This window comes from Babylonia areolata, chromosome 11 (genome assembly GCF_041734735.1).
Source record: "Babylonia areolata isolate BAREFJ2019XMU chromosome 11, ASM4173473v1, whole genome shotgun sequence".
Lineage (NCBI taxonomy): Eukaryota > Metazoa > Mollusca > Gastropoda > Neogastropoda > Buccinidae > Babylonia > Babylonia areolata.
This window is the reverse complement of record NC_134886.1, coordinates 8252788-8279607: the sequence shown is the minus strand read 5'-3', so window position 1 is coordinate 8279607 and position 26820 is coordinate 8252788. Positions and strand designations below refer to the sequence as shown.

Genomic DNA, 26820 nt, shown 5'->3' with positions numbered 1-26820 from the left:
TTTTTATGCCAAATTTGGTGTCAACTGACAAAGTAGTTAAAGAGAAAATGTCAATGTTAAAGTTTACCACGGACACACAGACACACACACACACACACACAGACAACCGAACACCGGGTTAAAACATAGACTCACTTTGTTTACACAAGTGAGTCAAAAATGACATGATAATGTTGACTTCCACCTCAGTTAAATCATGGCATTAAAGATCCATGCAACGGGACACGTGTTGATTACTTAGCACTAATTACTGTACGGAGAGTCTTCGCGCCTCAAAACTTTGACTAAACCCTGCTAGTTTCTTAGCACTAATTACTGTATGGAGAGTCTTCACACATCAAAACTTTTGACTAAACCCTGCTGATTACTTAGCACTAATTACTATTTTGGAGAGTCTTCATGTCTCATGACTTTGACTAAACCCTTCTGATTACTTAGCACTAATTACTGTTTGGAGAGTTTTCATGCCTCAAAACTTTTGACCATACCTACGCTGAGGATTGCGAAGAGCACGTGACCTTAACAGAAGCCTGCGGCACTTTTGACGGAGAAAACGAACGAGACTTGCTATATGCATGCATGACCATTAGCATTCACCACTACCACCCTCCCAAAGTTTCCGTTATCACGTCGTGTTTTGACCTTGAACCTAGTGCCACCTAGTAAGTCGGTTACGTGGTCAGAAAATTGATGGTTCTTGCCAGCTCTCTCTCTCATCCTCCCAGCCTGACTCTCTCCCTCTCTCTCTTTCTTTCTTTCTCTCTCTTACTTCAAACTCGCGTTGTCAATTATTGGTTTCTGAAGAAATGCCGCCGGAAACACTGAAAACAAACAGTCAGTCTTTTGGTACACACACTCATGAGCACACAAGATATACGTGTATGTGTGTGGGAACACGACTTACATATGCGCGCGCGCGCACACACACACACAACACACACACACACACCATCTATCCCTCTTTCCAGCTCAGTCAGGAACCTCGGCGTCGTACTTGACAACATACTGTCCATGCAAAAATTTATCCGCCAGACCTGTCAATTCTGCTATTGTCAATACGGCGCATTAGTTCCTTACGGAAATATCTGTCCACCGATGCAACATCTAAACTTGTCGTTTCTCTCATTATCTCTCGCCTCGACTACTGCAGCTCTCTATTGTCTGGTTTGCCTGCTTCATCCCTCCAGTCCCTTCAGCGTATACAAAACTCTGCTGCCCGACTCGTCCTCAGAAAGAAAAGATCAAAGCGCATCACTCCTCTTTTACAACATCTCCATTGGTTCCCCGTCTCACACAGAATAAAGTACAAGATATGCACTTCATGTTATAAATGCATTCAAAATCTGCCATTCCTATCTACACCCCATCTCACTCTCTACGATCGGCTTCGGATCCACTCTACGCATACTCAGATTCAAACACTCCACTGTTGGCCGCCATTCTTTCTCTGTCTCTGGACCTTGCATTGGTAATGAGCTCCCCCCCTTCGCTTCGTCTGATCTCCGTACTCAGCTCTTTCAAGTCTGACCATAAAACCCACCTCTTCCCAAGATAGTCTCCCTTCCCTGCCTCTTCATTGTTTTCAGTTTTTTTCAGTCTAGAGTTATGCAGGCGTGTGACTGACTGGTGTGAAAGCGCTTTGATTTGTCTCTGCACAAGATTTAGCGCTATACAAATGCTTATTATCATTACTATTATCATTCAAGGCTTCGAATCCCGGTGGAGGTGGGGTTTTCGGCCCACGGCTGGCTCCTACCCAGAGTTGGGTGCGCTAAGGGTTTTAAATGGGAAGGCTGGGACCACACAGTCAAGTATAATCCACTTCACGGATGCGTCTTCGAGTGTCTTGCCCTAATTTCCTGACCAACGCTGCAAGTGTCTGTATCTCTCGGGCCTGTTTGACACCAGGATATCATTATGACATATAATATGATGCGTAGAGTACAGCCTTGTCACGTCGTCCCAAACCTAAAGGGACCTCCATAACAACATCATCATCATCATCATCATCATCCTTCTTCATCATCAATTAAAAACAAACAAACAAACAAAACAATAACAAAAAACAAACAAAAAATAAAAAAACAAAAACAAATCAAAGCCCAAAATTATGTGGCCTTTTGTGCTCTGCTCTCATGGTGAACTTAGTTTCGATACCCCTCCACTTCTGCGCTCGGGGTGTCTTGTCGGGGTCTTCAGTGTCGGCAGATTCATGGGGGACTGCTCTTGGAGGGACGTGGTGGCGGTCTCCACTCTGGGGGAGACGCTCACTCTGGCTCCGCGACTAAGCCATTTTTGTCGTTAGTAGAGGGCTTAGTAGGTGGTGTCCTAAGTACTTTAAATCAGAACAGGCAACACCGAAAACCACCGAAGTGACTCAGCAGCAGTGCAGGGTCTCCTCTGGTGTGCAGCCTCCTAACGACATAACATCGATGGTTCTCTGTGGACTCCGGCTCTTGGGACTGTGACAAACAAACCCGGGTGTGGCTGTGTATGGCGAGGACTCGGAATGAGCGGCGTGGGAGTAATGCTACTGAAATGGTGCAGATGATAGGGCAGAAAAAAAAGGAAACTGCACAGAAATAGGACACGTTTTCCAGAAAGTGGGCGCGGTGTTTGTAGAGCCCCGACATTCGCACGGGGAGGTGGAGGTCTGGAGTGGGAGGGGGGTGGTGGAGTGGGTGGGAGGGTGTGGGAGAGGATGTCTACCAGCTGATATGAATGAAAGGCATCCAGCCGTGGCACTTACCTATGGAGTTGGTGAGTTGATTGAACTTGACCGTCAGCGATGTTACAGATGTCTTCCACCTGAAAACCATTCCAGTTACCATCACTCGAGTCAGCTGTCTACCAGTCAAGAGTGACAGAAATATGCTGAACATAAACATGTGTTCGTTCGTGTGTTCGTGTGTGTTTGTGTGTGTGTGTGTGAAAGTATATCTTTATTTGTGATCGCGAAAGGGTCCGACGTGGATGATTTTTAAGAGAAAGTTGTTTTTCTTTTTTTCATCTCCTTTCTCTCCTTGTGTGTGTGTGTGTGTGTGTGTGTGTGTGTGTGTGTGTGGTTTGTGTGCGTGGTTTGTGTGTGTGTGTGTGTGTGTGTGTGTGTGTGTGTGTGTGTGTGTGTGTGTGTGTGTGTGGTTTGTGTGTGTGTGTGTGTGTGTGTGTGTGTGTGTGTGTGTGTGTGTGTGTGGTTTGCGTGTGTGTGTTTGTGTGTGTGTGTGTGTGTGTGTGTGTTGGGAGATGATCATTCGTTCCTGTGTCCTTGTCAGAAGTTGACAATGTTGTTCTCAAGCAGTCACATAAGTTGACAATGTTGTTCTCACATAGTGACAGAAGTTGACAATGTTGTTCTCACATAGTGACAGAAGTTGACAATGTTGTTCTCACGCAGTGACAGAAGTTGACAATGTTGTTCTCACGCAGTGACAGAAGTTGACAATGTTGTTTTCACGCAGTAACAGAAGTTGACAATGTTGTTTTCACATAGTGACAGAAGTTGACAATGTTGTTTTCACATTGTGACAGAAGTTGACAATGTTGTTCTCACGCAGTAACAAAAGTTGACAATGTTGTTTTCACATAGTGACATAAGTTGACAATGTTGTTCTCACATAGTGACAGAAGTTGACATTGTTTTTCTCACGCAGTGACAAAAGTTGACAATGTTGTTCTCAAGCTGTCACATAAGTTGACAATGCTGTTTTCAAATAGTGACATAAGTTGACAATGTTGTCCTCACGCAGTGACAGAAGTTGACAATGTTGTTTTCACATAGTGACAGAAGTTGACAATGTTGTCCTCACGCAGTAACAAAAGTTGACAATGTTGTTCTCAAGCAGTCACATAAGTTGACAATGTTGTTCTCACGCAGTAACAGACGTTGACAATGTTGTTCTCACGTGGTGGTGGTGGTGTGTCCATCGAGATCGATGATGACCATCGTTGTCATCCAGATGGGGGATGGGGGATGGGGGGAGGGTGATGGTGGGATGGGGGGGAAGGATGCTCATGAATCTATCTGTGAGTGCGCAGATGGCTGAATAGTCCAATCTGCGCACGAAATGTTCGCTGACAGTTGGGGCAGACAAAGTAGTAATATAAATGTACACACTTTTTGTGGCACAGTAAGAGAAGTGTAAACAGTGTTTTTCATATGAAGTAACAGAAGTGAACACGGTGTTGTCAAATATTAACAGAAGTGAACACAATGATGTCACACAATAACAGAAGTGCACACAGTGTAGTCACACAGTAACAGAAGTGAACAGTGTTGTCGCACAGTAACAGAAGTGAACAGTGCTGTCACACAGTAACAGAAGTGAACACAGTGCTGTCACACAGTAACAGAGGCGAACACAGCATTGTCACACAGTAACAGAAGTGAACACAGTGTTGTCACATAGTAACAGAAGTGAACACAGTGTTGTCGCACAGTAACAGAAATGAACAGTGTTGTCGCACAGTAACAGAAATGAACACAGTGTTGTCACACAGTAACAGAAATGAACACAGCATTGTCACACAGTAACAGAAGCGAACACGATGTTGTCGCGCAGTAACAGAAATGAAAACAGTGTTGTCACACAGTAAAAGAAGTGCACACATTGTTGTTGTCAAACAGTAACAGAAGTGAACACAGTGTTGTCACACAGAAACAGAGGTGAACACAGTGTTGACACACAGTAACAGAAGTGCACACAGTGTTGTCACACAGTAACAGAAGTGCACACAGTGTTGTCACACAGTAACAGAAGTGAACATAGTGTTGTTGTCACACAGTAACAGAAGTGAGGACAGTTTTGTCGCACAGTAACAGAAGTGAACACAGTGGTGTAACACAGTAACAGAAGTGAACACAGTGTTGTTGTTGTTGTCACACACACACACACACACACACAGTAACAGAAGTGCACACAGTGTTGTCACACAGTAACAGAAGTGCATGCAGTGCTGTCACACAGTAACAGAAGTGCACGCAGTGCTGTCACACAGTAACAGAAGTGCACGCAGTGCTGTCACACAGTAACAGTAGTGAACACAGTGCTGTCACACACTCACACAGTAACAGAAGTGAACGCAGTGTTGTCACAGAGCAACAGAAGTGAACATAGTGTTGTTGTCGCACAGTAACAGAAGTGAACACAGTGTTGTCACAGAGCAACAGAAGTGAACACAATGTTTTCACACAGTAACAGATGTGCACAGTGTTGTTGTCGCACAGTAACAGAAGTGAACACAGTGTTGTCACACAGCAACAGAAGTGCACACAGTGTTGTCACACAGAAACGGAAGTGAACACAGCGTTGTCACACAGTAACAGAGGCGCACACAGTGTTGCCACACAATAACAGAAGTGAACAGTGTTGTCACGCAGTTACAGAAGTGAACACAGTGTTTTCACAAAGCAACAGAAGTGCACAGTGTTGTTGTCACATAGTGACAGAAGTGCACACAGTGTTGTCACACAGTAACAGAAGTGAACACAGTGTTGTCATACAGTAACAGACGTGAACACAGTGTTGTCACACAATAACAGAAGTGAACAGTGTTGTCACGCAGTTACAGAAGTGAACACAGCATTGTCACACAGTAACAGACGTGAACACAGTGTTGTCACACAATAACAGAAGTGAACACAGCGTTGTCACACAGTAACAGACGTGAACACAGTGTTGTCACACAATAACAGAAGTGAACAGTGTTGTCACGCAGTTACTGAAGTGAACACAGTGTTGTCGCACAGTAAAAGAAGTGAACACAGTGTTGTCAAACAGCAACAGAAGTGCACACAGTGTTACCACACAGCAACAGAAGTGCACACAGTGTTGTCACGCAGTTACAGAAGTGAACACAGTGTTGTCACACAGTAACAGAAGTGCACAGTGTTGTTGTCACAGAGTGACAGAAGTGAACTGTGTTCTTGTCACACAGTAACAGAAGTGAACACAGTGTTGTTGTCACACAGCAACAGAAGTGCACACAGTGGTTTAACACAGTAACAGACGTGCACACAGTGTTGTCACTCAGTAAAAGAAGTGGACACAGTGTTGTCGCACAATAACAAAAAGTGATCAGTGTTGTCGTCACATAGTAACAGAAGTGAACACAGTGTTGTTGTCACACAGCAACAGAAGTGCACACAGTGTTGTCACAGAGTAACAGACGTGCACACAGTGTTGTCACTCAGTAAAAGAAGTGGACACAGTGTTGTCGCACAATAACAAAAAGTGATCAGTGTTGTCACATAGTAACAGAAGTGCATGCAGTGTTGTCACACAGCAACAGAAGTGAACACAGTGTTGTCACACAGTAAAAGAAGTGCACACAGTGTTGTCACATAGTAACAGAAGTGAACAGTGTTGTTGTCACACAGTAACAGCAGTGAACAGTGTTGTTGTCGCACTGTAACAGAAGTGAACACAGTGTTGTCACACAGTAACACAAGTGAACACTGTTCTTGTCACACAGTAACAGAAGGGAACAGTGTTGTTGTCGCACAGTAACAGAATAAAACAGAATGTTGTCACACAGTAACAGAAGTGAGCACATTGTTGTCACACAGCAACAGAGGCGAACACTGTTGCCACACACAAACAGAATTGAACACAGTGTTGTCACACACAAACATAAGTGAACACAGTGTTGTCACACAGCAACAGAAGTGAACACAGTGTTGTCAAACACAAACATAAGTGAACACAGTGTTGTCACACAGCAACAGAAGTGAACACAGTGTCGTCACACAGGAACAGAGGCGAACACAGTGTTGTCACACAGCAACAGAGGCGAACACAGTGTTGTCACACAGCAACAGAGGCGAACACAGTGTTGTCACACAGTAACAGAGGCGAACACAGTGTTGCCACACACAAACAGAAGTGAACACAGTGTTGTCACACAGTAACAGAAGTGAGCACAGTGTCGCACTCACACAGAACGCCTGTCCACGGGCTGTCGCAGCGCTCTGAGGAAGGTCCTGTATCTGTGGTCAGCCAGCCTCATCACGTTCCCGAACATATCATCCTTGCTCACCGTGACCTGCACACACAGTCCTAATTGCATTTTTCATGCGAAGGTTTTATTTATTTAATTTATTCATTTATTTATTTTATTTTATTTTATTTTTTATTTAATTGTATTATTATTATTTAGTTATCTATCTATCTATATATATATATATATATATATATATATACTTACAGTTGACTTCACCAAGTTTTTTAGCCTTACACATATTAGTAGTAGTAGTAGTACTTTTTTATGTATTTATCTTTTTTTTTTTCTCAAGGCCTGACTAAGCGCGTTGGTTTACGCTGCTGGTATGGCATCTGCTTAGCAGATGTGGTGTAGCGTGTATGGATTTGTCCGAACGCAGTGACGCCTCCTTGAGCTACTGAAACTGAAACTGAAAGGTTGTTGACGTTACGCAAACTACTGCACACAATGGTTTTTTTGTGGGTTTTTTTTGTTTGTTTGTTTGTTGTTGGTTTTTTTTGTTTGTTTGTTTGTTTGTGTTTTTTTTTGGGGGGGCGGGGGGGGGGGGGGTTGTGTAATTGTGCATGTATGCAGAGTCAGGAGATTTAGAAGGCTTAATAGTCCCACAGTCGTTTTACGACCACTGGGGCAATGGAGTCACTGTGTCAATGGCTCGGCTAGGAATGCGGAAACTGATCTTCCACCGTTTTAACATTTCCCCCAAAACCGAAGTCAGGTACCCATTCACACCCGAGTGGAGTTGAGCTTGTGATGCACAACCCTTTTACTGCCGTGGGCTATTTTACGTGCAATGAAGGTCCTGAATAAAGAAGAAAAGCAAAACAAGAAAAGCAAGACAAAACAAAACAAACAAAAAAAGAAAAGAAAAGAAAAAAACGCCTGTGAATTATAATTGGAAGCGTTCTGTTATTGACTGAGTAGAAATGTTTTTTTTTTTAACCTCAACAACATGCAAAAAAAAAGAAGTAAAAGAAGTTAAAAAAAAAAAAAAAAAAAAAAAAAAAAAATTATATATATATATATATATATATATATATATAAACAGAAAGAAAAACGCCCGTGATTTCTAAATGGAAGTGTTCAATTACTGACTGGACAGAAATGATTATTCTTCCAAACCTCAACCGTAAAACAGCATGCTGTGTATGGTGACAATTTGTATATTCAGACGGTCCTCAGATGTATCAGGTTTCCAGGCTGGATACCACCTATCTGATACGAAAAGCTCCATTTTCGTAGCTTTCCCATACCTCTCTGCTGCATCGACAGAGCAAGGCTGAAACCAAAGGTCAGGTCAAAGGGGAAGGTAACAAGGTCAGACAGAAAGAGGCTTTCAAAACTGAGCACACCTATCCATACTGACTGTTGACCCATATCAATTGCCAGTACGTATGAACCACACTGTGTCAAACAAAACTTTAACAAACACTTCCGGTGGTTCGAGCGCGCATCGCGAGAGCGCAGTAACCGGAAGACCTACGTCACTCAGCAATGTCAACGGTCAGTTCATTTCGATCAGCGATCGATGGATTATTATTCAGCGGAAAGAGAGCACAGACACACAAGATTCTACATGTCTAATTTTTGAAGTTGCGTTTTTGACAACTTTCTCTCCAACTTTAGTCTTACACACGCTGAGGATCAACGATATTATGTCATGAAAAATATCTTACGTTTTTCATTTTCTCGTCCAAAAACGTGTCATTTTTCAGATGATCTGGGTACCCAATCTTGTCGTCCATAGCGTTCAACTGTAAAAAAGCAGGCATTTTTATTCAGAGCTATACGGTTTATAGAGCTGTTTTTGTTGTTGTTTTTATCTATTGGGTGACGATGTCAATGTGATGTCTTTCAAAGCTGGGATATAGCACGGGACTAACAATACACGCTCATGCCAACACAATATTTATACGGGAGACGGGGGAAGCGGGGGAGGGGGGGGGGGGTCTTGGGGGGAGGGGGAACTGTTCTTTCAGTTGCAGCACACTCTCTCTTTCTCTCGCTGTTTCTATCTCTCACTCTCTTCTTCTCTCCCCCATCTCTCTCTCACACACACACACACACACACACACACACTCACTCACTCACTCACTCACACACACACACACACACACACACTCACTCACTCACTCACTCACACACACACACACACACACACACACACACACACATAAGCCATTGGCCGGTCATGTGTGTGGGAGGAATAGAGGTTTACCTTGGCCAGAGCAGCTTCCTTGGTGGGCTGTGACATCCAGTCTGTCTCCCGCACGATATCTCTGAAGGCGTCCTTCAGGTCCACAACCATGTCTTCCACCTGCCAGCAGATAAACAGTTGTGGGTAAGAAAAAACATGGAGTGACTCAATGAAGGACAGAAACAGACAGACACAAACACGTACACACGCACACTTTTACACACACACACACACACAAGTACACCCACCCACGCGCGCGTGTAACACAGTCACTCACTCACTACACACACACACACACACACACACACACACACACACAAAGAACATAAAGAAATGAACGAACTGACGGAACGTCCACACACCACGACACAGTTTTGTTTTGTTTTTTTGTTTTTTCTGAGCGTGTCCATTGAGAGGGAGTGGATGGGTGGTTGAATTGATGTGAATCGTGCTGTCAACCTCTACAACCATGGTACAAGTAAAAGAACTGTCTCGAATTTAGCAACAATGAACAATTCATAGACAGTATATTAACACTGAACACCTCGGAGTGATGGACTAGAGGTAATGCGTCCGCATAGGAAGCGAGAGAATCTGAGCGCGCTGGTTCGAATCACGGCTCAGCCGCCGATATTTTCTCCCCCTCCACTAGACCTGTAGTGGTGGTCTGGACGCTAGTCATTCGGATGAGACGATAAACCGAGGTCCCGTGTGCAGCATGCACACAGCGCACCTAAAAGAACCCACGACAACAAAAGGGTTGTTCCTGGCAAAATTCTGTACAAAAATCCACTTCGATAGGAAAAACATATAAAACTGGACGCAGGAAAAAATACAAAAAAAGGGGTGGCTCTGTAGTGTAGCGACACGCTCTCCCTGGGGAGAGCAGCCCGAATTTCACACAGAGAAATCTGTTGTGATAAAAAAAAAAAAAAAAACTCTCTTAAAGACTCGTGTCTGTGTTCTGAGGACGACTCATGGACAGCCCAAATTGTCAGTTTCTCCCCCTCCTCCGGTTCCTCATACACCATACCGTCCACGCTTCTGAACTGTGTGGGGCTGAGACGATAAACCAAGTTCCCGTGTGTAGCACGTAAATGGACCCATGGCAACAAAAGGGTTGTCCCTGGCAAAATTCTGCAGAAAAATCCACTTGGATAGGAAAAAAACCAAACCAAAACAAAACAAAAACAAAAAAAAACAGCAACTGCAGGCAGGAAAAAATACAAAAAAATATGGGTGGCGCTCTCAGTGTAGCGACGCGCTCTCCCTGGGGAGAGCAGCTCGAATTCCACACAGAGAAATCCATTTGAAAAAAGAAAAGAAAAAAAAAGAAAAAAAAGTAATACAATACTATACAATACAACACAATACAATATAAACAAACCTCTGTCCTTTTCGCCTGGGAGAAGTGCTTGTCAATGTACAGGCGGCCCACAGTCTCCCGGAAATAGGTATTAGTTCGCTCCAAACACAACCTCCAGCGTGGCTTGGGTCTTTTCGGGGAATTAAACTGATGAAGAGGAAATCCACTGTGTTCACATTTCATTGTCAGTGATAATGTGTAGCAGAAGCAGAAGTCACATTTCATGATAAATCAGTTGTGCATGCTTAGCCCCCTCCTTGTTTACCCACCCCATCCACCTTGAGAGCAGTATGGGTTGTGCTGATTGGACGTGGGTCTCGGGTCGATCTCAGTTGAACCTTTCTATGCCAGTCAGCGAGAGAAGTCTGGGCTTTGTGTTTTAAGATTTAAGTAACTACAATATTTTTGCTGTTTTATATGCATGTGTAGGATGTGTATGCATTTTAAACATACATTTTATAAGAATGTGATGCCATGATTATTTACGTGAATTGAAAGGATTCAACAGTAAAAAAAAAAATCTACTTTTATGAAGTTTTCCTTGCGAACCCCTTCAGTTGTTTATAAGTTCTATAAATGTGTGTGTGTGTGTGTGTGTGTGTGTGTGTGTGTGTACGCGTGCGTAGGTGTGCGTGCGTGCGTAGTTGCGTGTGCGTGCGTAGTTGCATTGTATGTGATACATAAACTAGGATATCCGGACTACCACCTTTATCCCTTTCCATCATGTATCTTTGCTCCTTGGGTGTGGCTTCGTAGGGTGGTGATAACTTGCCCAACTGTTGCTGGGGATATGGGGTGGTGATAACTTACCAGCTGCTGTTGGGGATATGGGGTGGTGATAACTTACTGTTGTTGGGGATATGGGGTGTTGATAACTTACTGTTATTGGGGATATGGGGTGGTGATAACTTGCCCAACTGTTGTTGGGGATATGGTGTGGTGATAACTTACCAGCTGTTGCTGGGGATATGGGTTGGTGATAACTTACTGTTGTTGGGGATACGGGGTGGTGATAACTTACTGTTGTTGGGAATACTGGGTGGTGATAACTTACTGTTGTTGGGGATATGGAGTGGTGATAACTTACTGTTGTTGGGGATATGGGGTAGTGATAACTTACTGTTGTTGGGGATATGGGGTAGTGATAACTTACTGCTGATGGGGATAAGGGGTGGTGATAACTTACTGCTGATGGAGATAGGGGGTAATAACTTATCAGCTGCTGTTGGGGATATAGGGTGATAACTTATCAGCTGCTGTTGGGGATATGGGGTGATGATAACTTACCACCTATGTTGAGGATATGTGATGGTGATAACTTACTGCTGATGGGGATATGGGGTGGTGATAACATACTGGGTGTTGGTGGGGATATGCGGTGGTGATAACTTACTGGCTGTTGTTGGGGATATAGGGTGGTGATAACGTACCACCTATGTTGGGGATATGGGGTGATAACTTATCAGTTGCTGTTGGGGATATGGGGTGATGATAACTCACCACCTATGTTGTGGATATGTGATGGTGATAACTTACTAATGATTGGGATATGGGGTGATAACTTATCAGTTGATGTTGGGGATATGGGGTGATGATAACTTACCATCTATATTGGGGATATGTGATGGTGATAACTTACTGGCTGTTGTTGGGGATATAGGGTGGTGATAACTTACCACCTATGATGGGGATATAGGGTGGTGATAACTTACCACCTATGATGGGTATATGGGGTGGTGATAACTTTCCAGCTGTTGTATTGGGATATTATGTGGTGATTAATTACCAGCTGATGTTGAGGATATGGGGTGGTGATAAATTACTGTTGCTGAGGATATTGTGTTGTGATAACTTACTAAATGGTGTTGGGGATATGGTGTGGCGATAACTTACCAGCTGGTGTTGGGGATATGGGATGGTGATAACTTACCAGCTGTTGTGTTGGGGATATGGGGTGGTGATAACTTACCAGCTGGTGCTGGGGATATGGGATGGTGATAACTTACCAGCTGTTGTGTTGGGGATATTGGATGGTAATGAATTACCAGCAAGTGTTGGGGATATGGGATGGTGATACCTTACCAGCTGGTGTTGGGGATATGGGATGGTGATAACTTACCAGCTAGTGTTGGGGATATGGGATGGTGATAACGTGCCAGCTGTTGTGTTGGGATATTATGTGGTGATTAATCACCAGCTGGTGTTGAGGATATGGGGTGGTGATAACTTACTAACTGGTGTTGGGGATATGGTGTGGTGATAACTTACCAGCTGGTGTTGGGGATATGGTGTGGTGATAACTTACCAGCTGGTGTTGGGGATATGGTGTGGTGATAACTTACCAGCTGGTGTTGGGGATATGGTGTGGTGATAACTCACCAGCTGGTGTTGGGGATATTGGATGGTAATGAATTACCAGCTGGTGTTGTGGAAATGGGGTGGAGGTGAGTTACCAATAAGCTGTCCAAATTCTGCCTGTCTTTCCGTATTGGTGTGCCCAGGAACTCCGCATACGAGAAGATGAATCTCCACATGCCGTAATTCAACAGGTTTCTGGGGGAAGACATAGCAAAGTGTACACACACACACACACACACACACACACACACACACACACACACTTTTTGAAAAATAGATGTCAAGACAAAGTACAAAATTAATAAACAAACAACAAAAGGATAATTGTCAACTTGGCATGTAATACAAACATTCACCCGAAACTTCTGACTGTGACTGTGTTGTTTCCACATTGACGTGTTTCGTTTTTCGTCTCTCTCTCTCTGTCTTTGTCTGTCTGTCTGTCTGTCTGTCTGTCTCTGTTCGTTTCCTTCTTTTTTGTTTTCTGTCTTTTTCATGTCACAATTTCCTGCTGAGAAACAGTGCAGTCAGGATCACCCACCCACCTCCTGGAAGTGGAGTTGATGACAGGGAAGATCCGGTCAAAGTATTCCACACCGTCCGTCAGTACTTCTTCCTCCATTGTCAGATTGATGCCCACTGAGGAGAATTCCGTGTTGAGGAATTCCAACCAGTCAAACTGCACATCCACAGATCGTAGCCAGTCAAGTCACACGGAGGACAGAACGTCAGCCCTGCATTCTGTCCAAAGCATGCAAACAGGTGCACACAATGTCAAATGTACAAAAACTGCACGCTGAACAAGATATTCAGGAACCAGAACATCCCTCCATCCCAAGTGTGAAAAGCGTAAACATCAATAGGAATGGAAGAGATAATAAGATCTTTAAGGCCAGACACTACAGTCAAATAACGACTTTTTCTCTCTCTCTGACTATATCTCTTCTTTTTTGTCCATTAGGTGTATCATCACTTGTGGATCACAAAAAGTGTTCTCAGATTTCTGTGAATACCCGTTGCTATGGAAACAAATCAAAATGGCCGCCAAACAATGTGCCAAAGAAATCGGGTTTGTGGTGCATGCACACACTTTTTTGTTAATTAAACTTGATACACAATGACACAATGGGGGCTGAAACTGGCGTCTGTGACATCTGGAGACAAGAAAAAAAAAAAAAAATCGGAAGACGGTGGAGAGTACAAGACAAGTGGTAGAACAATTTTCTTGGCTCAGAAATAATGTTCCAACCCATTTGTTGATTTCCGTGGTCTTTCACCACCTTTGACAGCACAAAACTGACACAGGAAAGTCTTGGGCCGGGAAGTCGCTGCTGTGAAAAAGCTGCCTGAATCAAGACGAGAAAGTCTTGCCTCCATGGGGCTGCTGGCCTGGAACTCCTTCCAATTGATGCCGTTCTGTTCAAACGCCTCAGTCAGGAACCTATGGCCAGGCAACTTCATGCAGCAATGAACTCACTTCACTCACAGCCTGCCCAACCCAAGACTTTCCTGCATTAGTGTTGCTGTTGGTGGTGGTCAGAGAACACTGAAATATATAATTATATGTATGTGGGTGGACTTTTGGGTCTGTGTTAAGAAAACAATTATATCATATCCACTCCCCAGAATCAGCGAATTTTCACTGAGAGATACAGACAACAGCTGTGGATGATATCCCTTACCACAGGTTTACCCAGAGATACAGACAATAGTTGTGGATGGTACGCCTTACCGCAGGTTTACCCAGAGATACAGACAATAGTTGTGGATGGTACGCCTTACCGCAGGTTTACCCAGAGATACAGACAACAGTTGTGGATGATGTCCCTTACCACAGGTTTACCCAGAGATACAGACGGTAGTTGTGGATGGTACCCCTCATCACAGGTTTACCTAGAGACAGAGATAATAGTTGGGATACTGTCCCTTACCACAGGTTTGCCCAGAGATACAGACAATAGTCGTGGATACTGTCCCTTACCCCAGGTTTGCCTAGAGATACAGACAATAGTCGTGGATACTGTCCCTTACCACAGGTTTGCCCAGAGATACAAACAATAGTCGTGGATGATGTCCCTTACCACATGTTTGCCCAGAGATACAGACAATAGTTGTGGATACTGTCCCTTACCACAGGTTTGCCCAGAGATACAGACAATAGTCGTGGGTGATGTCCCTTACCACAGGTTTACCCAGAGATACAGACAATAGTCGTGCGTGATGTCCCTTACCACAGGTTTACCCAGAGATACAGACAATAGTCGTGGGTGATGTCCCTTACCACAGGTTTGCCCAGAGATACAGACAATAGTCGTGGGTGATGTCCCTTACCGCAGGATACTTAACGGTGAGGTCCTGGATGGTTAACCGCTTTATGGAAGAAAGGCCTTTGTTTGTTGCATTGATGATCTGAAACAATGGAATTATCATTCTTACTCTTACTGTTTATATAGTCCAACAGTCCATACAGAATCGTATCATTCAAACTGAAAGCATGTCACACACACACACACACACACACACACACACACAGGGTTGGGTGGGAGGGGAGCGGGGGGGGGGGAGGTGGGGGGGGGGGGGTGAGGGGGGGATGAGGACCGTGTAGGTTTTATTGTTGTTGTTTTTCTTCCTCTTTTTTCTTCATGGGAGGTTAGGGCGGCGTGGGACGGCGGTGGCTGGGGGGGCGGTGGGGGGGGGGGGTGGGGGGGTGAGAGCGTTACAGCGATGGCTTACTTCCATGACACGTAAGAAGAACTGCATGACATCCTCAGCATCACGTGCAGCCACGGCCTTGTCGGCTCCCAATGTCCTGGCAAACCTTGTGTACATCAACTTGAACCTTCTCACCAGATAAGTCCCGTACCGTCCGAGGAATATTCCAGGGCTGTCGTAGGGAGCGGCTGGTTCCGATATCTGAAAGGACACACGCATGCGCACACATTGACGACACTGCTACCGACCGACAGAGACAGAGAGAGAGAGACAGACAGACAGACATGTATGTTCGTGACAGTTGTGTGTGTGTGTGTGTGTGTGTGCGTGTATGTTAACATGTGAAAAAGAGAGAGAGATGAACGACTTTAATGACTCAGGCCAACAGCCCCTATCATGACATTTGTGAGAATATACATTAATAATTGCCACATGTCCATTGCATTCACCCGTCATACAGTCAGACGCACACACACTCACCCTTCACACGACAAACAACAATCCAAACATACATGTTGTCATACTCGTCCATTCACACACTCACTATTTTATTAACACCTACCTACCACCCCACACGCACACCCTAACACAAAAATCATATTCACAGAAACAGACAGACAGACAGAAACACAGAGACAGAGAGACAGACACAGACAAACGCAAGCGTCAGACAGACTAGAGTGGGTTATGTCTGGTTCAACAATCGTTTGGTTATCAACGGCGATGACGATGACGGGGCGACTCACGAAGACGATGGAGCGGTTAGCCTGGAAGAAGTCAGGCATGGTCAGGAAGGGGAACAGCATCTGCAAGCTGTAGGTCCTGCTGACCCGACGTGACAGGTGCCGGTACCGGGGAACACGGGCCACAATCTGGTTCAAGCTCCAGTTCTCGTCCGTCCACAGTGTCCCGCTCAGGGTGGGGAAGACGTTGGGACCTCTGGAGTGGATCAGGTCCAGGAACGGTTTGTGCATCAGGCTGTCATACGTGTCTGGAAGTATTGAAGTTGAAAAAACTTTTTTTCCTTTGGAATATCAGTGTAAACAATCTTCTTTATGTATGTAAAAAAAAAAAGAGAGTTAAATGTCTTCTACTGAATTTCTTCCTGTTGAGTGCGAATGTGTCTCTTATGTGATTAAAAAAAATGAATTAAGTTGTTATAACTGCAACAGTAGGTGATCAATGACAATTTTCTGGGTTTTAACTGGGCAATTATGACATTTTGTTATGATTTTATTGAATGCTTTTGTTTGTTTTTTTCCCTTGAACGTTCATTTACTCCTCAGATGTCTCGGGCGTTTTCCATTGAACTTGTCTGTCACAGAATCATCATGATCCTCCGAAATTCTCCACTGACGATGAATCAACCAAAAACATTTGTGGACTGATCATAGCATTTGCCGTTTTGCTGTTTCAGAAAACAAAACAAAGCTGTTAAAAGGCATGCATGTTGCAGGAGTGCATCCTTCTGCTGGTAATACTAATAGATCTGAAACCACGTCGAGAAGGCGACGTGGTTAAATGGAATAGGTGTTGGATTTGCGATTCAGTCTTCACCAGTGATCAGCATTCGAGACCCTGTTTCAGCATGGTGTTGTGTCATTGGAAAAGGCATTTTATTCCAGCTTTCCTCACTCACCCCAGGTGTCACTGGAAAAGGCATTTTATTCCAGCTTTCCTCACTCTGTCCAGGTGTCAGGTGTCAATGGAAAAGGCATTTTATTCCAGCTTTCCTCACTCAGCCCAGGTGTCAATGCAAAAGGCATTTTATTCCAGCTTTCCTCACTCTGTGCAGGTGTCAATGGAAAAGGCATTTTATTCCAGCTTTCCTCACTCTGTCCAGGTGTCAGGTGTCAATGGAAAAGGCATTTTATTCCAGCTTTCCTCACTCTGCCCAGGTGTCAATGGAAAAGGCATTTTATTCCAGCTTTCCTCACTCAGCCCAGGTGTCAGGTGTCAATGGAAAAGGCATTTTATTCCAGCTTTCCTCACTCTGCCCAGGTGTCAGGTGTCAATGGAAAAGGCATTTTATTCCAGCTTTCCTCACTCTGTCCAGGTGTCAATGGAAAAGGCATTTTATTCCAGCTTTCCTCACTCTGCCCAGGTGTCAGGTGTCAATGGAAAAGGCATTTTATTCCAGCTTTCCTCACTCTGTCCAGGTGTCAATGGAAAAGGCATTTTATTCCAGCTTTCCTCACTCAGCCCAGGTGTCAGGTGTCAATGGAAAAGGCATTTTATTTCAGCTTTCCTCACTCAGCCCAAGTGTCAGGTGTCACTGGAAAAGGCATTTTATTCCAGCTTTCCTCACTCAGTCCAGGTGCCAGGTGTCAATGGAAAAGGCATTTTATTCCAGCTTTCCTCACTCTATCCAGGTGTCAGGTGTCAATGGAAAAGGCATTTTATTCCAGCTTTCCTCTCTCAGCCCAGGTGTCAATGGAAAAGGCATTTTATTCCAGCTTTCCTCTCTCAGCCCAGGTGTCAATGGAAAAGGCATTTTATTCCAGCTTTCCTCTCTCAGCCCAGGTGTCAGGTGTCAATGAAAAAGGCATTTTATTCCAGCTTTCCTCACTCAGCCCAGGTGTCAGGTGTCAATGGAAAAGGCATTTTATTCCAGCTTTCCTCTCTCAGCCCAGGTGTCAATGGAAAAGGCATTTTTTTCCAGCTTTTCTCACTCAGCCCAGGTGTCAATGGAAAAGGCATTTTATTCCAGCATTCCTCACTCAGCCCAGGTGTCAGGTGTCACTGGAAAAGGCATTTTATTCCAGCTTTCCTCACTCAGCCCAGGTGTCAATGGAAAAGGCATTTTATTCCAGCTTTCCTCACTCAGCCCAGGTGTCAGGTGTCAATGGAAAAGGCTTTTTATTCCAGCTTTCCTCACTCAGCCCAGGTGTCAGGTGTCAATGGAAAAGGCATTTTATTCCAGCTTTCCTCACTCAGCCCAGGTGTCAATGGAAAAGGCATTTTATTCCAGCATTCCTCACTCAGCCCAGGTGTCAGGTGTCACTGGAAAAGGCATTTTATTCCAGCTTTCCTCTCAGCCCAGGTGTCAATGGAAAAGGCATTTTATTCCAGCATTCCTCACTCACCCCAGGTGTCAGGTGTCAATGGAAAAGGCATTTTATTCCAGCTTTCCTCACTCTATCCAGGTGTCAGGTGTCAATGGAAAAGGCACTTTATTCCAGCTTTCCTCACTCTATCCAGGTGTCAGGTGTCACTGGAAAAGGCATTTTATTCCAGCTTTCCTCACTCACCCCAGGTGTCAGGTGTCAATGGAAAAGGCATTTCATTCCAGCTTTCCTCACTCACCCCAGGTGTCAATGGAAAAGGCATTTTATTCCAGCTTTCCTCTCAGCCCAGATGTCACTGGAAAAGGCATTTTATTCCAGCATTCCTCACTCAGCCCAGGTGTCAGGTGTCAATGGAAAAGGCATTTTATTCCAGCTTTGCTCACTCAGCCCAGGTGTCAAGGAGCACCTAACTTCCCTTGGGGATGGAGAGGACTGGGCTCCGCCTACCTATGCCAAGCCCTTGACACTGTGAAAGTGATTTCACTTCTCTCCACGGCCGTAAAAGGTCATGGGTCCTTTAAGCTTTGATGTACCGATCACAAACAAAAGACATGACACAACGTAAATACTGACACATCACCTTTGTCGTGTTGTTGGATTTGTTAGTTACGTTTGTTGGCGTATCGTGTAGCGTGTGTCTTCAGAACTAGTTGCACGCAGAAGGTTCGGCTCTTACCTGTAGCAAGACAAGACCGATAAAACTTCTGAGCCTTTTCCACGAACTGAGGGTAACCCTTGTGATCCGTGTCCATCAGATCTGTCAAAACAAAAAACAAAACAAAAACAAAACAAAAACAAACAAAAGAAAAAACAAAAACACACACACACACAAAAAAAGAATGTTCTTCTGGTAGGAAAACAAACAAACAAACAAAAAGGAAACGTAAATCAAGGAATACAATAATAAACGAATGTATAATCATTCATCAATTGATTTTTTTTTCAGCCCTGGGTTTGGCCTTTGCAGTCGCCTGTGTCTTTCTCCCTGTGCCTGCTGTCTGATCACTCCCCCCACCCCCATCCCCCACTTTCTGCTTTCCTTGGCCCCACCCCTCTTTTCACTCTCGCCTCTGACCCTACTCCACCCCCCTCCCCTTCTCTCTCTCTCTCTCTCACGATTTCAACCTCCTCCCGACTGCATTACATTTACGTCACTCTTTCCCTCCTCCCCCCCCCACCCCCTCACGCCCGCCTACCCCCCCCCCCCCCCGCCCCCCCCTCCCCCCCCCCTTTCCCCACCTGTCTCTCTCTCTGAACCTACTGTATAAATAGTTCCAACTCATACTTGTCATGAGATCAGCAATGTGCAAGTATTTTGAATGGTGGACTCGACAGTAAACGAAATCTTTCAAAGTTTCTTTTTCTGGCTTTTAATCAGAGAGACACAGTGAATCATGAATCAGTACAAACAAATAGTTAAGGAACGAAAATGATTAATTATATTTTGCCATTGCCTTATTCAAGTGTCTTCTCACAAGGATGATCTCTGATACAGTGAGAACGAAAGATTTATTTATCTATTTATTCATTTATTTGTTTATCTGTCTGTTGTTTATCTAGTTATTTGTGTGCTTTATGTAGGTTTCTTTATGTATAATGTGTTTGCAACGGGTCACATGCCTATGCGCAATTAAAATATTTGTTCTTGTTCTTGTTCAACCTCTCCCTGACTGCACCACATTTACGTCACTTTTCCCATCCTCCCCACCCCCATCCCCCACCCCGTTTCCACTCCTCTACCTTTCCTTGGTTCAATTTCGTTTGTTTGTTTGTTTGACATCATCATCATCATCTCTCTGTTTCATATTATCGTCATCCTCGTCATCTCTCACAGATCATTATCACCACTACCATCATCTCTCTCTCTCTCTCTCTCTCTCTCTCTCTCCTGATATTCACCTCACTTATCTCCTTTACACACTTCCCATCCCCCTTGCGTAAAAAAACCCTCCCCTCACTCTCTCTTTTCTTTATATATATATATATTTTTTTTTTTTTTTTTTTTTTTTTTTTTTTCACACCACCCGTCTCTCACTCATTGCTCTATGCTTTGGATGAAATCGTGTGTATGATGGATGAACGTCAACCCGGGAAGCGTGGTCGTCGTGAGTTGTGCCGTCAACATGGCTTCTGTTCTCACCAGGAGGTATGGGCTTGCGGCCTGACTGATTAAATCGATTTGTCATGGTCACTGGTCATGATGATCATCGACGTCATGGCCATTGTCATTTGCTTGGTCTTGTCATCGCCCTTGTCGGTGCAATTGTCCCTGTCATCGCCACTGTCCTTGTCACTAACATTGTCATTTTAACTGTCCTTGTCATGATCATTCCCAATAATATCATCATCATTGTCATATTTATTGTCCTTATCATTATCATATTTATTGTCCTTATCATTATCATTGTCATATTTATTGTCCTTATCATTATCATTGTCCTTCTTATTCCCCTTGCCCTTTTCATTCTCCTTGTCATTATCATTGTCCTTGTTATAATCACTGTTTTTATCTGTCTCCTTGTCATTATCATTGTCATTATCCCTGTTATAATCATTTTATCTTTTTCCTTGTCATTATCAAGAGGAACATTATTTGATTAGGCGCTACAGAAATATACTTGTCATTGTTATCATTATTATCATTGCCCTTGGTACCATCCTTCACGTTATAACTGTCCTTTGTTATTTTCATAATTACCACTGTCATTACCATTCTCCTTGTCACTATCATTGGTCTCCTCATTATCATTGTCCCTCTCATCATCAATGTCCCTGTCATTATCATTGTCCCTCTCATTATCAATCTCCTTGTCATCATCATTGTCCATCTCATCATCACTGTCCCTGTCATTATCATTGTCCTTGTCATCATAACTGTCACTATCAATGTCCCTGTTATTATCATTGTCCCTCTCATTATCACTGTCCTTGTCATCATCATTGTCCTTGTCATCATCAATGTCCCTGTCATCATCACTGTCCCTGTCATCATCATTGTCCCTCTCATCATCATTGTCTCTCTCATCATCACTGTCCCTGTCACCATCATTGTCCCTCTCATCATCAATGTCCCTGTCATCATCATTGTCCCTGTCATCATCATTGTCTCTCTCATCATCACTGTCCCTGTCATCATCATTGTCCCTCTCATCATGAATGTCCCTGTCATCATCATTGTCCCTGTCATCATCATTGTCTCTCTCATTATCACTGTCCTTGTCATCATCATTGTCCTTGTCATCATCAATGTCCCTGTCATCATCACTGTCCCTGTCATCATCATTGTCCCTCTCATCATCATTATCTCTCTCATCATCACTGTCCCTGTCATCATCATTGTCCCTGTCATCATCACTATCCCTCTCATCATCATTGTCCCTGTCATTATCATTGTCCCTCTCATCATCACTGTCCCTCTCATCATCATTGTCCCTGTCATTATCATTGTCCCTCTCATCATCACTGTTCCTGTAATCATCATTGTCCCTGTATTATCATTGTCCCTCTCATTATCACTGTCCCTGTCATTATCACTGTCCTTGTCATCATCACTGTCCCTGTCATCATCATTGTCCCTCTCATCATTAATGTCCCTGTCATCATCATTGTCCCTCTCATCATCATTGTCCCTGTCATCACTGTCCTTGTCATCATCACTGTCCCTGTCATCATCATTGTCCCTCTCATCATTAATGTCCCTGTCATCATCATTGTCCCTGTCATCATCACTGTCCCTGTCATCATCACTGTCCCTCTCATCATCATTCTCCCTGTCATCATCACTATCCCTGTCATCATCATTGTCCCTGTCATTATCACTGTCCTTGTCATTATCACTGTCCTTGTCATCAACCATGTGACTGTCATTATCATTGTCCCTCTCATCATCACTGTCACTGTCATTATCATTGTCCCTCTCATTATCAATCTCCTTGTCATCATCATTGTCCTTGTAATCATCACTGTCCCTGTCATTATCATTGTCCCTGTCATCATCATTGTCCTTGTCATCATCGTTGTCCTTGTCATCATCACTGTCCCTGTCATTATCACTGTCCCTGTCATCATAACTGTCACTGTCATTATCATTGTCCCTTTCATCATCAATGTCCCTGTCATTATCATTGTCCCTCTCATCATCAATGTCCTTGTCATCATCACTGTCCTTGTCATTATCACTGTCCCTCTCATCATCAATGTCCCTGTCATTATCATTGTCCCTCTCGTTATCATTGTCCCTCTCATCATCACTGTCCCTCTCATCATCATTGTCCCTGTCATCATCACTATCCCTGTCATCATCAATGTCCCTGTCATTATCATTGTCCCTCTCATCATCAATGTCCCTGTCATCATCACTGTCCCTATCATCATCATTGTCCCTCTCATCATCACTGTCCCTCTCATCATCATTGTCCCTGTCATCATCACTATCCCTGTCATCATCATTGTCCCTGTCATTATCATTGTCCCTGTCATTATCATTGTCCCTCTCATCATCACTGTTCCTGTCATCATCATTGTCCGTGTCATTATCATTGTCCCTCTCATTATCACTGTCCCTCTCATTATCACTGTCCTTGTCATCATCACTGTCCCTGTCATTATCATTGTCCCTTTTATCATCACTGAACCTGTCATTATCATTGTCCCTCTCATTATCACTGTCCTTGTCATCATCACTGTCACTGTCATTATCATTGTCCCTCTCATCATCACTGTCACAGGCATTATCATTGTCCCTCTCATTATCAATGTCCTTGTCATCATCATTGTCCTTGTCATCATCACTGTCACTGTCATTATCATTGTCCCTGTCATTATCATTGTACCAGGCATCATTGTCCTTGTCATCATTGTCCTCTCATCATCATTGTACCTGTCATCATCACTGTCCTTGTCATCACCACTGTCCTTGTTATTATCATTGTCCCTCTCATCATCACTGTTCCTCTCATCACTGTCCCTGTCATTATCATTGTCCCTCTGGTTATCATTGTCCTTGTAATCATCATTGTCCCTGTCATTATCATTGTCCTTGTCATCATAACTGTCACTGTCCTTATCATTGTCCCTCTCGTCATCACTCTCCCTGTCATTATTGTCCCTGTCATTATCACTGTCCCTGTCATTATCATTGTCCCTCTCATCATCACTGTCCTTGTCATCATCACTGTCACAGTCATTATAATTGTCCCTCTCATTCTCAATGTCCCTGTTATTATTATTGTCCCTCTCATTATCACTTTCCCTCTCATCATCACTGTCCTTGTCATCATCACTGTCACTGTCATTATAATTGTCCCTCTCATTATCAATGTCCCTGTTATTATCATTGCCCCTCTCATTATCACTGTCCTTGTAATCATCACTGTCACTGTAAGGAGGAAGGTGGCAGAATGGTTAAGACGCTCAGCTGCCAATACAGAGAGTCCGTGAGGGTGTGGGTTCGAATCCCGCTCTCGCCCTTTCTCCTAAGTTTGACTGGAAAATCAAACTGAGCGTCTAGTCTTTCGGATGAGACGATAAACCGAGGTCCCGTGTGCAGCACGCACTTGGCGCACTAAAAAAGAACCCATGGCAACGAGAGTGTTGTCCTCTGGCGAAATTACGTAAAATGAAATCCACTTTCATAGGTACACAAATATATGTAAGCATGCACTCAAGGCCTGACTAAGCGCGTTGGGTTATGCTGCTGGTCAGGCATCTGCTCAACAGATGTGGTGTAGCGTGTATGGATTTGTCCGAACGCAGTGACGCCTCCTTGAGATAGTGAAACTGAACTGAAACTGTCACTGTCATTATCAATGTCCCTCTCATCGTCACTGTCACTGTCATTATCACTGTCCTTGACATCATCATTGTCCTTGTCATCATCACTGTCCCTGTCATTATCATTGTCCCTGTCATTATCACTGTCATTATCACTGTCCTTTTCATCATTGTCCTTGTCATCATTGTCCTCTCATCATCACTGTCCTGGTCATCACCACTGTCCTTGTTATTATCATTGTCCCTCTCATCATTTTTGTCCTCTCATCATCACTGTCCCTGTCATTATCATTGTCCATCTCATTATCATTGTCCTTGTCATCATCACTGTCCCTGTCATCACTGTCCCTGTCATCATAACTGTCACTGTCATTATCATTGTCCCTTTCATCATCACTGTCACTGTCATTATTGTCTCTCTCATCATCACTGTTCTTGTCATTATCATTGTCCTTGTCATCATAACTGTAAATGTCATTATCATTGTCCCTCTCATCATCACTGTCCCTGTCATTATTGTCTCTCCCATCATCACTGTCCTTGTCATCATAACTGTCAATGTCATTATCATTGTCCCTCTCATCATCCCTGTCCCTGTCATTATTGTCTCTCCCATCATCACTGTCCTTGTCATCATTGTCCTTGTCATCATAACTGTCAATGTAATTATCATTGTCCCTCTCATCATCACTGTCCCTGTCATTATTGTCTCTCTCATCATCACTGTCCTTGTCATTATCACTGTCCCTGTCATGATCATTGTCCCTCTCATTATCACTGTCCCTTTCATTATCATTGTCCCTCTCATCATCACTGTCCCTGTCATTATTGTCTCTCTCATCATCACTGTCCTTGTCATTATCACTGTCCATGTCATTATCATTGTCTCTCACACCATCACTGTCCTTGTCATCATCACTGTCACTGCCATTATCATTGTCCCTCTCATTATATCTCTCCTTGTCATCATCATTGTCCTTGTCATTATCATTGTTCTTGTCATCACTGTCCTCTCATTATCACTGTCCTTGTCATCATCATTGTCCCTGTCATCATCACTGTCCTTGTCATTATCACTGTCCTTGTCATCATCATTGTCTTTGTCATTATCACTGTCCTTGTCATCATCACTGTCCTTGTCATCATCATTGTCCCTGTCATCATCACTGTCCTTGTCATTATCATTGTCCTTGTCATTATCATTGTCCCTGTCATCATCACTGTCCTTGTCATTATCACTGTCCTTGTCATCATCATTGTCCTTGGCATTATCACTGTCCTTGTCATCATTATTGTCCCTCTCATTATCATTGTCCTTGTCATCATCACTGTCACGTCACTGTCATTATCATTGACCCTGTCATCATCATTGTCCCACTCATCATCATTGTCGCTCTCATTATCATTGTTCTTGTCATTATCATTGTCCTTGTCATCATCATTGTCTTTGTCATCACCACTGTCCCTGTCACTATTGTCATCATCACTGTCTCTCTCATCACTGTCCCTGTCATCATCATTATCATATCATCATTGTTTGTTGGTACTACTGACCTTGCCCTTGTCCTTATCACTGTCCTTGTCGTGGTTATGATCATGGTCATAGTCCTTGTCTCTCCCCCACCCTACAGCGCACTGGGTTGTGGGCCTACTGGCCACATTGTCATTGTCGTCATTGTCACTCTGTTGGTGTCTCCGACTCACCCCTTAGCGCCTTCTCAACGCCCACCCTGACTGTGACGTTGATGTCCACTTGTCAAGGTCATTGTCACTGTCAAGGTGATTATCAAGGTCATTGTCATTGTCAAGGTCACCCGCCTCTCTCTGTCTTTCTCTCTTTGACCTACCCCTCAGCGCTTTCGGGACGTTGTTTGCGATTGGGACGAAGATGTCCATGGCTTGATTGCCTACAGAGGGGGGTGGGTTGTTGAGGGCCCAACGGCCACAGGCAAACTGGTAAAAGTCGTCACACGGCTTCACTGACCGGTCTATGGCGCTCGCCACTCGGGCACCTGCACACACACACACACACACACACAGAGGCACATACACACACACACACACACAGAGGCACACACACACACACAGAGGCACATGTACACACAGAGGCACACACACACACACACACACACACACACACACACACAGGCACATACACACACACACACACACACACAGGCACATATACACACAGAGGCACACACACACACACACACACACACACGTGTGCGTATACACAGACACAGGCACACGCATACAGACACACAAAGACAAACACACACACACACACACACAGAGGCACATATACACACAGAGGCACACACACACACACACACACACACACACACACG

General features: G+C 44.0%; 1 protein-coding gene across 1 annotated transcript in view; it reads right to left on the bottom strand.

The window, feature by feature from the left end:
• Positions 1-6368: 6368 nt before the first annotated feature.
• Positions 6369-26820, bottom strand: part of LOC143287132 (endothelin-converting enzyme 2-like) — a 20613-nt gene continuing 161 nt past the window's right edge. The window contains exons 2-11 of the mRNA XM_076595076.1: positions 26317-26481; positions 19374-19454; positions 16376-16620; positions 15651-15830; positions 13463-13596; positions 10581-10725; positions 9215-9313; positions 8673-8750; positions 6935-7041; positions 6369-6405 (exon numbers count right to left, since the gene is read on the bottom strand). Of these exons, the coding sequence (XP_076451191.1) occupies positions 6369-6405; positions 6935-7041; positions 8673-8750; positions 9215-9313; positions 10581-10725; positions 13463-13596; positions 15651-15830; positions 16376-16620; positions 19374-19454; positions 26317-26481 (1271 nt within the window). The remainder of the gene's footprint in view (positions 6406-6934; positions 7042-8672; positions 8751-9214; positions 9314-10580; positions 10726-13462; positions 13597-15650; positions 15831-16375; positions 16621-19373; positions 19455-26316; positions 26482-26820) is intronic.